This window comes from Arvicanthis niloticus, chromosome 17, assembly GCF_011762505.2.
Source record: "Arvicanthis niloticus isolate mArvNil1 chromosome 17, mArvNil1.pat.X, whole genome shotgun sequence".
Lineage (NCBI taxonomy): Eukaryota > Metazoa > Chordata > Mammalia > Rodentia > Muridae > Arvicanthis > Arvicanthis niloticus.
This window is the reverse complement of record NC_047674.1, coordinates 15452881-15466283: the sequence shown is the minus strand read 5'-3', so window position 1 is coordinate 15466283 and position 13403 is coordinate 15452881. Positions and strand designations below refer to the sequence as shown.

The 13403-nt window shown below is 47.1% G+C and overlaps 1 protein-coding gene across 15 annotated transcripts in view; it reads left to right on the top strand.

Annotated features, from left to right (window-relative positions):
- The window catches only part of Agap1 (ArfGAP with GTPase domain, ankyrin repeat and PH domain 1), a 435962-nt gene that overhangs the window by 303597 nt on the left and 118962 nt on the right, over nucleotides 1-13403 (top strand). For 10 of the 15 annotated variants that reach the window (XM_076914829.1, XM_034521740.2, XM_034521736.2 and 7 more), the window contains one exon: nucleotides 1548-1706. The exons of the other annotated variants lie outside the window; for them this stretch is intronic. In XM_076914829.1, coding sequence (XP_076770944.1) covers nucleotides 1548-1706 — 159 coding nt within the window. The remainder of the gene's footprint in view (nucleotides 1-1547; nucleotides 1707-13403) is intronic. 15 annotated transcript variants of the gene reach the window in all.

The following is a 13403-nucleotide window of genomic DNA, read 5'->3' as shown; positions in this document are numbered from 1 at the left end:
CACACTCAATTCAGACAACAGCAAAGAACTGGTGTTCTGTTGTGCTTGTTTTTAATGGAGAGACATCTTTATGCTAGTTAGTGTGAATGTTCAGCTTGAAGGGTTATAGGATCATCTAGGCATGTGAGGACATTAGTAGATTGGCTTTCAGTTGATAAAAAGTGGACTCTAGGTGCATATGACACCTTCCACAATTTATAGCCCCAGGCTGAAGAAATCTAGAGGACCCAGCTGAGCACTGGCCCTCAGGGTCTGGCTGTAGTTACCATGTGACCAGTGGACTGTTCCTTAAGCTGTCAGTCAGACAAACTTCTTCTCATAAGCTGCTTTCTTCAGGTGTTCTGTCACAGTGATGGGACAGATAGTCAGCAGTCTTTACTTAGCACACGATGGTGTTCGGCTCCCTACTGCCTCTCACCAACCAAGTTACTAGTGTTGTGTGTGTGCATGTGCGTGTGCGTGCGCATGTTCACGCACATGTTCACACGCGTGTGCAGATGCATGAGAATTCATATTCTTTCAACCCTACCCCTGATCCATCAAAATCAGAAGCCTGATTTTTATTTAAAGCCTCTGTTTGACCAGACTTGGTCACTACTGACAGGCCACTCCAGGAAAACCTTCCCCTGAAACAGTTGTCAACCAAAACCTTGAGGAAAGTTCAAAAATCGGAAGCCAGTAGCTGGGCATGGTGATGCCCACCTTCTCTGGGAGTTTGATGTCAGCTGGTCTACATAGTGATTTCCTGCACAGCCAGGGCTATGTAGAAAGACCCTGTCTTAAAAAACAAACAAACAAAAACCAAAACAATATCTCCAGAGAGCCACATAGGTCTCTCCGTAACAAAGCCATTCACAAGCCGTGGACGTGATTTGCTACCTAAGCCTTAGAGAAGCAACTAATGACTTTGTTGAGTCTAAACTTGGTGTGACCAAACAATCATGTGTTTTGGTGTTGAACAACTGACTTAAATCATCGTGCCTCCAAAAGAAGGATCTTCCTTCAGAGCCCCCTGTGAGCTCTGAAGCCACTAGGCAACTTTTTTGTTCTTCAGAACCTTTACACAGTCAGTAGTGAGGGTTTTCACTAAGGTGCCACTGTGTTGATTATAAGGGACAGTTGTTCTATGAGCAGCGTTCCCTAGTAACAGACAGTTGACTCCCAGTGGATGAGCCTGTGTGGGTAGGTTGGCATGACCAGCCTCCCATGGTCCTCTTTTTGTCCTGTGGTGGCTCGTTCTGTTCTCACTGGTTCTCTTGTCTTCAGAGATTGTAGCAGGGCTACTTGTCTTTGGAATGGATTTATGGGCAGTTGCCAGCAACTTTCTTTACACTTGCCCAATGAGGCACCATTGGGGTTCACAGCACCCTTTCTTCCTCACGATCTTATGCTGTATGAGGCTTCCTTTGACTTACCGGACTAGGCAGAATGACAGCAGCGTGCAAGGGACAGGTACTTGTGCCAGCGTGATGCCCCACAGATGAGGTCGTGCTGGTTTCTGTAGTCTGCAGTCCGGCGTGGTGTTCACCTCACTTGTTTATTCCTAGGGAATGTCACTAGTGCGTCTGGGTCTCAGATGGCAAGCGGCATCAGCCTGGTCTCCTTCAACAGCCGACCCGATGGCATGCACCAGCGCTCCTACTCAGTCTCCAGTGCCGACCAGTGGAGTGACGCTACAGTCATTGCAAACTCAGCCATCAGCAGTGGTAAGAGGGGGCACAAACTGTGGCCATCTCCAAGTCCTCTGTGAAAGCCAGGGGCTGGGTTCAGTGCCCAGGGTACCCATGCTCCACTAGGAGCATGGTGCCATGGGCTGCTATGACAGTGGCACGCATGTCTCACCAGTCATCTGTGAGCACTTTGTCCTTGATCTCCTGTCTCATCTACATCCCATTATCCATCCGTGCTCTGCTCAGGGCGTAGACCTTGAATCCTCTTCACCGGTCAGATCTAAAAGTAGCGGCTGCAGATGGAACAGGTGTCTTACCTGTGGTTACATAACAGGGACACAGTAAAGTTGAAAAGGGACATTAGATGCTACATCCCAAGGCTTCCACCCTACCAGGATCGCTGGCATCTCAGCATCCGCACATATTTGGTATTTAAGTCAATTCATCTGCCTCTCAGTCTTCAGGATTCCTGGTGTAGTTTCTAAGTTCTGGGGACTCCCCTCTGTCATCTCTCCTAGATTTCCACATCTTTTTGACAAGTGTGGCCTGCTTCTTGGGGGACAGATGTGGCACCCTGGAAACTGCCTTTGATGTTTGTGTGACAGCATGAATTATGCAGTGTGCCCCGTGCACTGGCTGCTGCAGCTTGCTTTGCCTGTGGCATTCTGTCTGTGGCCTGTTCACCGGTATTTAAGGGAATTCCCACTGTTGTATGTAATCTATCAGACAGGGTTTTGAGAGTCATTTTAGCATAATTTGTTCTAATTAAAAGATTCCACGTCAGGTCTTCCCTGTGGACCCACCAGCTGCTGCAGCAGGACGCTTGCTTTGGGTAAACACCATCTTACTTCTGGTTGTTCCACAGCGCTCCAACAGACGGGAACAAACAAATCCTTCTGACCAAGTCTTCTCAAAACCGAGAGAGAAGCCAGGTCAGGAAAGGTGATCTGAACAGACACCTGCATTTGAACAGAGGGATGTCTGACAGACAATTCCCAGGAGTTGGCTAGAAGGGCAGAAGGCCAGGCTGCTCCCTGACACTAGGGCAAGCACCATGTGCCGTCTCCCACAGAGAGAGATGTCCCACTGTCCCACCTTTACTGCACAGATCCATCTGGGGCCAGCCCCAATTCCCACTGTCTTTAAGGAGCACAGAATTCTATGGGACACATAAGTAAAATGTGTATAAGTGCATTATATGGCCTCTTATCACACAAATGTTTCCCCGTGGTGCTCCATGATAGCAACCAAAGATAGAAGCCTGAGGAGGGCTTTTCATCACAGTTTTCTTCTTACTTAGTTGACACAAGACCCTTCTTTTTGTAATCACCACCTAACCTTCCCCCCCCACACACACCACCACACACACACACAGGCCCACCTCTGGTCTGTCTGTCAGGGGCAGCAGCAGCTAGCCCAGTGGCAGCCATGCAGACAGAGCCTGGAGCTTTAGGATTTACCTCCACCTCACTGTGAAGGGCTTGTCTTCTGGCCCAGCACCAGAAGTCTCTTTTCTCTGCCCTGTCCTCCACCCTAAATTAAGACTTAGGCTTCAGAGAACTTTTGAATCCTTCCCCTGTTTGACACACAGGTACCCCTGGGGCGTCTGCCTCTAGGCAGCTGTGAGCCACTCCTAATTAGATAGATGACTTTGTAGTGGGTAAAACTGGGAGGCAGGAGGCGCTGGCTAAATTAAGAGGAGAAGGCAAGAAGAACCCATCCTGTGAGATGGAATGCCCCGGTGCTTTATGGCTATTACTGTTGTGTGGCTTTACATTTAAATACCTGAGGTTTAAAATTAAATGTCTAATAGAATTTGGCATTGCTAACGTGAGCCCAGCATCTGCCCTCAGAGAAAAATCTAGACAGCTCTGTTCAGGGTTTCAAATTGCTGTCTGCTGGCTTTCGAGCAACAGCAGGGATAGGCTCCTTCTTCACTAAGTACCACATGCTGCTGTGTAATTTTTTAAACTCGGAGTATATTCGTCTTGGACTTCTGCACTGGAAAAGGCTGTTCCAGTAGTACATGAAAAATTAATTTTTTTACATTTTTCCTCACTCTCCTAAGTGTTTGACAGAAGTAATTTTTGCAGCAAGAGAGAATAAAAAACTGGTGGCTGTAAATTCCTGTCCTGGAACCTCTTGTGTAGATTCTTTATGGACCCAGAATTGATCTACACGTCAGATCCTGTTGTGGTCTGAACTGTTTATCACCGTAATGGCAGTAGTGAGCCCGAGAACACCAACTTATAATCCTGGGTGAAAGAAATTGGTGTTTGCAGTCAATGAAGAGGAGCTTAGCATTATTGATAGATTCAGAACAATTATCTCTGCAACAACTATTGGCTGAGGGTTCCTTGACTCTTACTAGAAGCCTTTGATTTTTTTATTTTTTATTAATCATCTTCTTACGAGTAATTTTCTCTGGAAGTGTTAGGCAGGCGTGAGCATTCCTGCTGCGAGCAGGGGCCCTGGAGGGCCATTTATAGCAAACTTGGCTGTCATAGCACACCTCAAGACAAGGTGTTTGTTTTAGATGCATCACCTCCATGCTAAGGGCAAGAGCCAGTCACACACTCACACACACACACACACACAGACACACACACACACACACACACACAAACACACACACACACCTGCATTAGTCTCCCAGTGTTCTGGAGTGTCTGGCCCAGTCTGCCACTCCCCCACCACCAACACCCAAACCCACACCATCCCTTGCAAGTGCCAGCTTCCCGATGGCCTCAGCTGTGGCTGTTGCTATGGTAACAGTACTCTCAAACCCCCACCCCTTCTGCTGTCAGGTTGTTCTGATAGCTCCACCCTTTCACAGATTACTTCAATCCAACAGTTTATCTTCTGCCTCAATGACTGGCTGCCATGGTGAATACATTTCTTCCTATGACTCTTCAGTGCTCTGCAGCTCCCTTCAGGCTCCTGGCTCTTGCAGCTGTGGCAGTGTTAAGCACAAACGCCATTTGGTCTTTTATGTTTCTGTGGGGAAGTCATATCTGACTACTGTGTGCATGTACTTGTACCTGTGAACCTGCATGATTGGGTTGGGGGCAGGGGAGTCCTGTGTGTGGGCTCCTATTATTTGCCTTCCTGCCAGGACCCATGGTTGTTACAACACAGTGAGTCCTGATCTGGAAGTACTTGAGTTTTGCTAATTTTCAAGTACTTTTCCCATTGTGGAAGTATTTTGCTCTTTTAATATGCCGTAGCTCTGGTAATTGTCTGCACTTTGTTTTGTTGTTATCTTATGGCTTCTGCTGTGCCCCATCTAAGAAAGGTCAGCAACTCTGCATCTGAGAGCAGGAGGACTCCAGCAATTATACTGTCCCTATGGGTCCAAGGATAAGAACTATGTTTTGCTTTAATTTGTTGGTTTTGGGTATTTGTTTTTGAGCTTTGCTATTTTGTTTTTGGGTATTGTGCTGGCAATTCTGGAACCTGACCAGCAGGTGGTACTAATGGGACACTGCTGGGCTTTGATCTATTCATTTCTGCACCTTTAAATGGGGGAGGCTTAGAATGGATTTCACACCTCATATCTGACATTCATTCTCAGAGAACTGTGACTCCCTAAGACCACACCCTTAATAAGTGTCCACACTCACACAGGTCTTTCTTACATACTTTCCCTTTGTGGTTTTGTTTTCCTAAGGCAGGACTCACATAGAGTTAAGATGTAGTATCATACACATTACCTGTCTCTTTTTAAAAAGAAATACAAGGTGGAAGAGATAGGTGTTTTCTCCCATGGATCCTGAGTGCTCCCCATCAGTCCCTCCCAAAGCCTCCTGCATTGGAGAACCATCCCCTGCTTAGTCAACCTTCTGCCCCTGTGCTCTCATGGCTCAAAGCCTGGCAGTCCTGTGTAAGCCACTGCAGGGCACGGGGGCTGCTCCATACACCACTCGAGGCGGCCTCATTAGAAGGATGACCCAGGCTCCCTTCTCTGCATGTGGTTTGAGAGAAAGCAGAAGCTTCCTGGGTAGCCAGCCACAGGGGGAAGGGTGGATTTCTTTCCCTCCTGATCAGACTTTGTACTCTGCCTCCTCAGTTCCTGGCTATCAGCTATTTCCAGCAGTAGCTGCCGACCCAGAAGAAGTAGGGCAACCACATGTCACCCCAGTCACTAGGACAAGGAGCAGTGACTTATGCCTGAAGGCTAGCAGGGCTCTTACCACCACCAGGCAAAAGTCTAGGAATGTTTGAAACAGATGGCTACTGCCATGGGTCATTATAGCCCCCTTCCTCAGAATCTTCTAGACCACTGGTTCTCTTCCAGGGTTTGTTTTTAATCCTTACAGAAGGAATAGCCATTGATGGCTGGGCATTCTTGGTAGTAACAATGGTTGGGGGAAGGAGGGTCTGATGATATTAACCAGAGATGGGGATTAGAGCCCCACACACAGAAGAGCTTCATGAGCAGGAGCTGGCTGGACCCACAACAGCAGTAGTGCCTAGGCCTGGCTCCTCCTAGCAGCTACTGCCCCACTTCCCCAGGAATCAGAATTCTTCCAAGGAAATGGAACCCAGCTTCCTTTATTAGGAAAGTCACTTCAGGGTCTTGTACTCAGTCTGAGCTCTACACAGCTTCTCCCAAAGCTGCACCAGCAATATTGGTGGGATCAGGAGCTCACTGACAATCCAGTTGCCACCACCAATGGGTACGGCATGGCCTTGACTGAACAGTCACTACTTGACAAGGCCTCCTAGTTAGGCTTACTGTTGCTGTGATGAAACTCTATAACCAAAGCAACTTGGAGAGGAAAGGGGTTGTTTGGCTTAGATATCATGAGTTACAGTCCATTAATGGAAGCCGAGGCAAGAGTTTAAACTGGACAGGAACTTGGAGGCAGGGGCTGATGCAGAGGAAGACCGGTGTAGGCCTCTTTCAAGATGCAGACATGGATGTAAAGGGCATCAACTCTAACCAGTGAAGAGACATCAGGCTGGACCCACATCTGCTTTGCTGATCATCCCTCAGTGGTTCCCTTTGCCAGTTGGCTTGCCTGCACTGAGGATGCTGTATGGGCTGGAGAAACCACTGTAGTCAAGGCTTGGGGAATCCCTGAGCAAGGAGAAGGCTGGCCTGGGCAGCCTGTGCCTGCTGCTAGTGCTACAAGGAGCAGAGGGTGTAAGCCTTGGCTGTCATCTAATCCTCGGTTTCCAGGCTTGAGCTGAAAATGGGTCAGAAGTTAGAACTAAAGGCCAGAGTTCTGGTTCAACAAGCCTCATGTAGGAACAGCTGAAGGAGGCTCCAAGTACCAACAGGAAGGGACCAAGCACAGCTTGTCTGCAGGATGCTGGCCCACTGGGCCCCTTTGCGAAATTGTATCTCCAGCATGGTTTTGGCAAAGTGGACTGTATTAAGAGCAGAAAGCAGACAGCAGGAGGCAGGAGGGCTTCGAAACTGTCTCCAGCTGATAGGATAGTAAAAGACTGGGCCTTACATGAGGCTGCAACCTTCTCTTTGCCCTTGCCTCAGAACCCCACCCTTCCTGCTGTACAGAATGGCTCTCAGTCTGCCTGTACACTGCCGTCTTGGATTCTGTTTAAAACCACCTAAGTCACAGGTGGAACATTTGGAAAACTGAGTTGGGGAGATTGCCAAGTTTCAGACCAATGTGGACTAACAACGTGAGGCCCAGTTTCTAAAGACATAACTACCAAGTGCTTGGATAGCAGCTAGAGATGTGATTCATGTGGGTTGAGATAGACCCACATTGGCATGGTCCCTAGTGCTTTCCAACTCGTGGTCATTTGTGCAGCCTGAGTGGAGAGAGTGTCAGCTGAGCTCTAGCTAGCAAACATTCTCTGCTGTTTCCTGACTAAAGCAAAAGCTGCAATGTGACCCTCTGTCTCCGTCTTGGAGCTGTGACATCCTTCTTCGATGGACTGTGACTGAACCTGCATAAACCTTTCTCCCCTAAGTCGTTTTGGCAGAGTATCTTATGGCAATAGGAGAGACTTAAGACAGTGAGTCATGAGTAAAACCGGAGGCGAGTTCAGTGCACATCTGTCTAGGTGACCTGTATTTCACTACTGCCATTTCTGTTCTTTGTCCTACAAGTGTTTGTTGACATTTTACTATGTCACCCCACCACCCTGGGCCTGGGACTGAAATGGGAGCCACACAATTCCAGTGTCTCTTCAAGATGGAGAGAGATAGATAATCAATGAAGACACAAATTGAAATGTATTTGTCAAGTGAGGAGAACATGAGAGTAGGCAGAAGATGTCTTCATGATTGGGCTGTCCTGCATGTGTGGGCTTTTACTGCCCACGACACACCATTCGTTCCTTCATCAGATCCAGACTGCCCTCTGACCTGGTGCCTTTGCTTGAATCCTCAACTGATCAGAAATATTTAGAGAAAAGTGTGTGTCTCTCCTGAACAGGTATAGACTTGTCATTGTTGCCAAAGGACAGCACCTGTGTACTTGGCATTTGCGCTGTATTGGGTATTGAATGGTCTAGAGAGGGCTTCAGATACATGGGAGGATGTGTATAAGTTCTTTCCATATGAGGGGTTTGAGCATTCATTGTTTGTGATATAGAGTGCTATAGCACCAATCCTTTCCAGATACCAAGGGAAGATTCCAGCAGTAAGCACATTACCATGTGCAGTGGGGCCTGGGAATACATGGTCAGTGGTCCCCAAGAAGAGAGACATGTCACATGTGCCTCAGTGCTGGCAGGACCTCTTTAGCCTTGCGAGCATGTGGTGTATACATAAGGGATGTACGGTGGCTGAGACATGGCACAAAACATCCTTGGAACTCAGTGATGGGTGTCGAGGCAACAGGTAGAGGTGAGGCACAGAAGGGCTCCCAACAGGGTCCTGACAAGGCAGTAGTGTGCCCATGTGGAGTGGCAGACAGCACAGGAACGCAGGGCAGTTTGTCTCGTCTCCCATCATTTTCCCTGGACTCTATCCAGTACCACCATGATACAACTTGTGCTGTCCCTCAGTCCCCGCTTTAGGAGCTGTCTTGGGGTGACTATTGCCGTAATAAAACACTGTGACTAAAACAACTTGGGACAGAAATGGATTATTTGACTTACCCTTCCTTACTGTTCATCACTGAAGCAAGTCAGGAGAGGAACTCAAACCTGGAGGCAGGAGCTGACGCAGAGGCCATGAAGCAATGCTACTTACTGGCTTGTCCTTCATGTTTGCTCAGCCTGCTTTCTTATAAAACCCAGGACCACCAGCCCAGGGTGATGCCACCCACCATGGGCTGGGCCCTCCCACATCAATCACTAATTAAGAAAATGTTCTATAGTGTAGAGTCTGCAGGCTTGCATACAGCCTGATCTTACGGAGGCGTTTTCTCAGTTAAGGTTCCCTCCTCCCAGATGACTCCAGCTTGTGTCAAGTTGACACAAATTTGGGGTTGACTTTAGTTTAGAATGCACCATGTTTCAGCCTCTAGTATAGGTTGGTGTGAAAGTGTAAGGGACATGTTGGGTGCATGGGTTAACAAGGTCAAAGAAGACTGAGTGATTTGTTCATGCATACCTGACACAGTTTTGTCTGGTGGTTGGATGCTACTCATCGACCTGGAAAATGCTCACTTGTGATTTCTGTGGTTTTGGTCAGAAATCCAGCAGTGTGAGAAGCTTTAATCCTACCCTCTCCTGCAGCCAGCAGCTGTTGGCATGAAGTTTGGTCTCGTGAGTATGTGTGTGTGTGCGTGTGTGTACATGTGTGCGTGCTGGGAATGGCCACTGGTTTTATGAAATCTCAGTGCCCACTCCAGTGACATGTTTCCTTCAGCAACTCCACACCTCTGAGTCTTCCTAAATGGAGCCAACAAGTGGGGACCAAGTATTCAGAGTCCCAAAATGTGTCAGGGACATCTTACTCAAACCACCATACGCCCCAACACTAGAACTTTTTTCTTTGATGTTTACGGCTGTTTTGCCTTGCATATATAACTATGCACAAAGGCCAGAAGAAGTTGTTAGTCCCCTTAGGGTTGGGATTAAAGACAGCTGTTAGTTGCCATGTAGCTGCTGGGAATTGAACCTATAGCCTCTGGAAGACTGGCTAGTGCTCTTAACTACTGCTCCAGCCCTCAGATTTTTGAATTCCAAGCACATACCACCACACTCTGGTTTTTTTAAAAAACAAACAAACAAACAAACAAACAAAAAACCATGAGTTCAGAGAATTGAACTCGGGTCTTTACACATGTGTGGCAAACACTACTAACTCAGCTCTCTCCAGCCCATGGTAATATCCAGTAAGTTTTCAGCCTTTCCTTGCTTCCTGCATTAGAAGCTGTAAATGTATCGAGACCTTAAGGGCATCTGATAAAATAAGGTGGGAAGACGAATGATGGAAGTGAGCCCTGAAGAAGAGCAGTTAGGAAAGCCGCATGAGCCAGCTTCGAGGACACGGACTCGCAGAGGTGGAGGTCGGCTGGGCATCTACCCAGGGCCAGCGTCAGGTCCGCTGCATGCTCCTCTGTGTGTGTTTATATTCTGTGGCTTTGCATTCTTAAACTTCGGTCACTGGACGTATTTTATGCTAAATCTCTGCCTGATTATCTGACAGATAAGATTATTAACAGAAAGTGTTATTAATATTAATTATACAATGATACTAAAAATTTTATATGGCAGAAGCAGATGGTTATTTAAAACGAGTTAAGTTTTAGCCTTTTTATGAAGAAACATTTAAACATATTTAGTTATAAATGCTATTTTAATTGATATGTTATTTCTACAGTGGGGGCTTTAAAATCTTACTGCAGTTGCAGAGAAGGGTTTCTGTGTATACTGCAGTCTCTTAAAGCGTTCACTTACTTGCAGAAAAGCAATACTAATGCCATTTCAAAGACAGAGCTGGGGGGGGGGGTGCGCTTTATATGAACAGACCTCGTGGGTATCACAGCTGCTTATAGTTCAAGAATCCGGCACCAGCGTGTGACCAGCTGTCCAAGGCGTTTGTCATGGCAACTGCACTCTGGATTATCTTCTCTAGGTGGGCATGCTATCATTATTTTTTTTTTAACTGTTTTTCAATTCTTTTCTGGATTCTGCACATAGCTGAGGTAAGCACAGAAGCTGAGAAGTGTTTCCTACAGATGAGGCAGAATTCCTTCAAAAGCACAGAAAGCCAAGCGTGATTTCTCAGGACTAGAAACTCTGCTTTAAACCAGCTGATGGCTCTTTGTCTGACATCACATTTTATATTAACGCACTAGGTGAAGTAAGCCACACACACCTCAAGCCTCACCCTGACTCTACCCTAGCTAGGACTGCAGCCCCCGGCCTTTCTCTAGTATGTTAGCTGGCTGGAGTCGAGAGATTTGTTTCTCCAAGTGATCAGATGTGTCTTCAGTATGAGCAGGCTCATACTTGCATGCACGGTGTCACTGGGGTTTTCCCCAAGAAACGAGTGTTAACGTATATCTGTAAGAAATGAAGTCATAGCACAGCAATAGGGGGGTCCCAGGCATGACAGAGTTCAGCGTGTAGTTACCCGCTCACTCAGGCCTTGTCTCCAAGATCTTACCTCAACAGTGAGCAGAGGCTGAGCATGTCCAGTGGGTCTCCCTTCACTGCCCACTTTTCATAGAAAGCCCGAAGCCCTGCATGCTTTGCAGTATCAGCAAATTTAATCTTGTTTTTGTTTTTGCATTTTCCTCTGCTGCTCATGAAGAACCAAATACAACCAGTTCTTCCAGTGGCCTAAATCCCCCTGGAGGAACCAGCAGAGCTGCTGGCCCCTAGTCTACAGCTTGTTCATTCAGTCCCTTGACAGTCACAGCACCAGATTCAGGATTCGGGGTCTCTGTTCCCAAAGAATGGGAAGTTCTGCTGGGAAAGATAAAAGATAATGACATCTTTTGCCTGAAAGACAGTGTCCCAGGGTCTGGAACTAGAAAGCCCACTTGGTGGGGTGAGGCTGCAGCTGAGTGAGAGCGTTTGCCTCATACAGATGAGGCCCTGCATCCAGTCCTCATTGCCACAGAGGGTGAGGAATTAGATGAAAGGATGACACCTATTCCCTCCCGCTTCGTAGCCATGATCCAATTGGGAGACACTAAAAATAGCCAGAAACTGTTTGCCTGGAACTGAGGTGTTCTGCAAGTCAGAATCTCCCCGACTGTGTGAATCCTTTTCACTGCTGTGATCAAATTCATGACAAAAGCAACTGAAGAACACAGGAGTTATTTGGGCCTGTCGTTCTAGGGTACAGGCCATTGTGGTAGGGAAGGTGCGGTGGCAGGGGTGTGAGGCAGCTGGTCACATGGCATCTGCAGTCAGGAAGCAGAGAGGTGAATGCTGTTTGGTTGCTTCTCAGCCTGAGGACCTCAACCTAATCTAGAATCAGTATTTAGAGATGTATTTAGAGGTCTGGATGATTCTAACCTGGGTCAATCTGACAATATCAAGCATCACCGTGAAGGTCTATGCTGGAGTTTGAGAACATGGAACATAGTGTGGACAGCTGCATCTGGTCTGGCTTGTGGTCCTGATGTACCTGGATAACTCTGGAGTAAGAAACTCCTGGTACCTGGCCCAGATTACTTCTCTGGGAAAAGTTTTCTCACCTGGTGGTGACTGACCCTCCTGCTCAGCAAGACCACTCAGGCTGTCAATCAACAGGAAGCTGGGAGCACCAAACTGCAGGGTATAGTGAGCAGGTATGAATAGTGAGAGAAAATGAGCAATGGTCTGAAGCCTTGTGCAATAGTGGTGAGTGGAGGAGGGTAGTGCAGCCTAGGAGAGGGCTCCAGTCATAGAAACGGTGCAGTGTGTGCAAGAAGGAGGAGAGGGGGTCCTCCCAGGCTGAGGAGGCGTCAGGTAGTTGCTGCTTTTAACCTCACCCTGGGGGATCAAAGGCAGCGGTAGGGGAGAGGAATAGGAATGAGGCATGCTTTGATGGATAGCGATCCAGACCCACCTCTGCTGCACCCACTCCTGACCCTGCTGCCAGCCACAGCGGGCTGGAGCTTTTGCTTAAGGAAAAAGAAGGAAATGTCAGTTATTATGTTTTGGAACACAATCTTATCTTTTCGTTTGATTTTAAAGCAATTTTCCCAAAGATCAGGTCTGACTGAAGTGTATTGACAAAATTTTAGCCATGATGAAGAAAATGCTTCAAACCCCAAGAAGCCTGACCCTGGTTCTTGGAGCACTTTGATGGATCTTTCTTTCTCTCTTTCTTTCTTTCCTAGAACAAAGCTGAAATTCCAAAATCAGTGTTAGGAATAACATAGTGAAGTTTACTGGAGCAAATGAAATGTGTTCTGGGTTTTGGTTTGGTTTTGTTTTATTTTGTTTTTAGTGGCTCAACATGAATGCTAAATTAATCATTGTTCTTTGTCAGAAGTGATATTACCCTTATGTTTTCTTCCCTGTACAATAGTAATTAAACCCATAAACCTTGTACATGGGAGGTTATTCCCCATGACTGCACCACACCCCACCACGTTCTGGTTATTAAACATTGGTGTCAGTCTCAGGGACTATCTCCTGATTATTTTTCAGACATATTTTTATTTTATTTATGTGAGTATATGCCTCACATGTGCAAGAGCTCACAGAAGCTGATAGAGGGCATTAGACCCCTTGTGGCTGGAGTTACAGGTGGTTGTAAGCTGCATGTGGGTGCTGGGAACTGAATTCAGGTTCCCTTGAAGAGCAGGAAGTCTTCTTGACTCCGGAGCCATATCTTAGCCTGTCTCCTCATTTCTTATT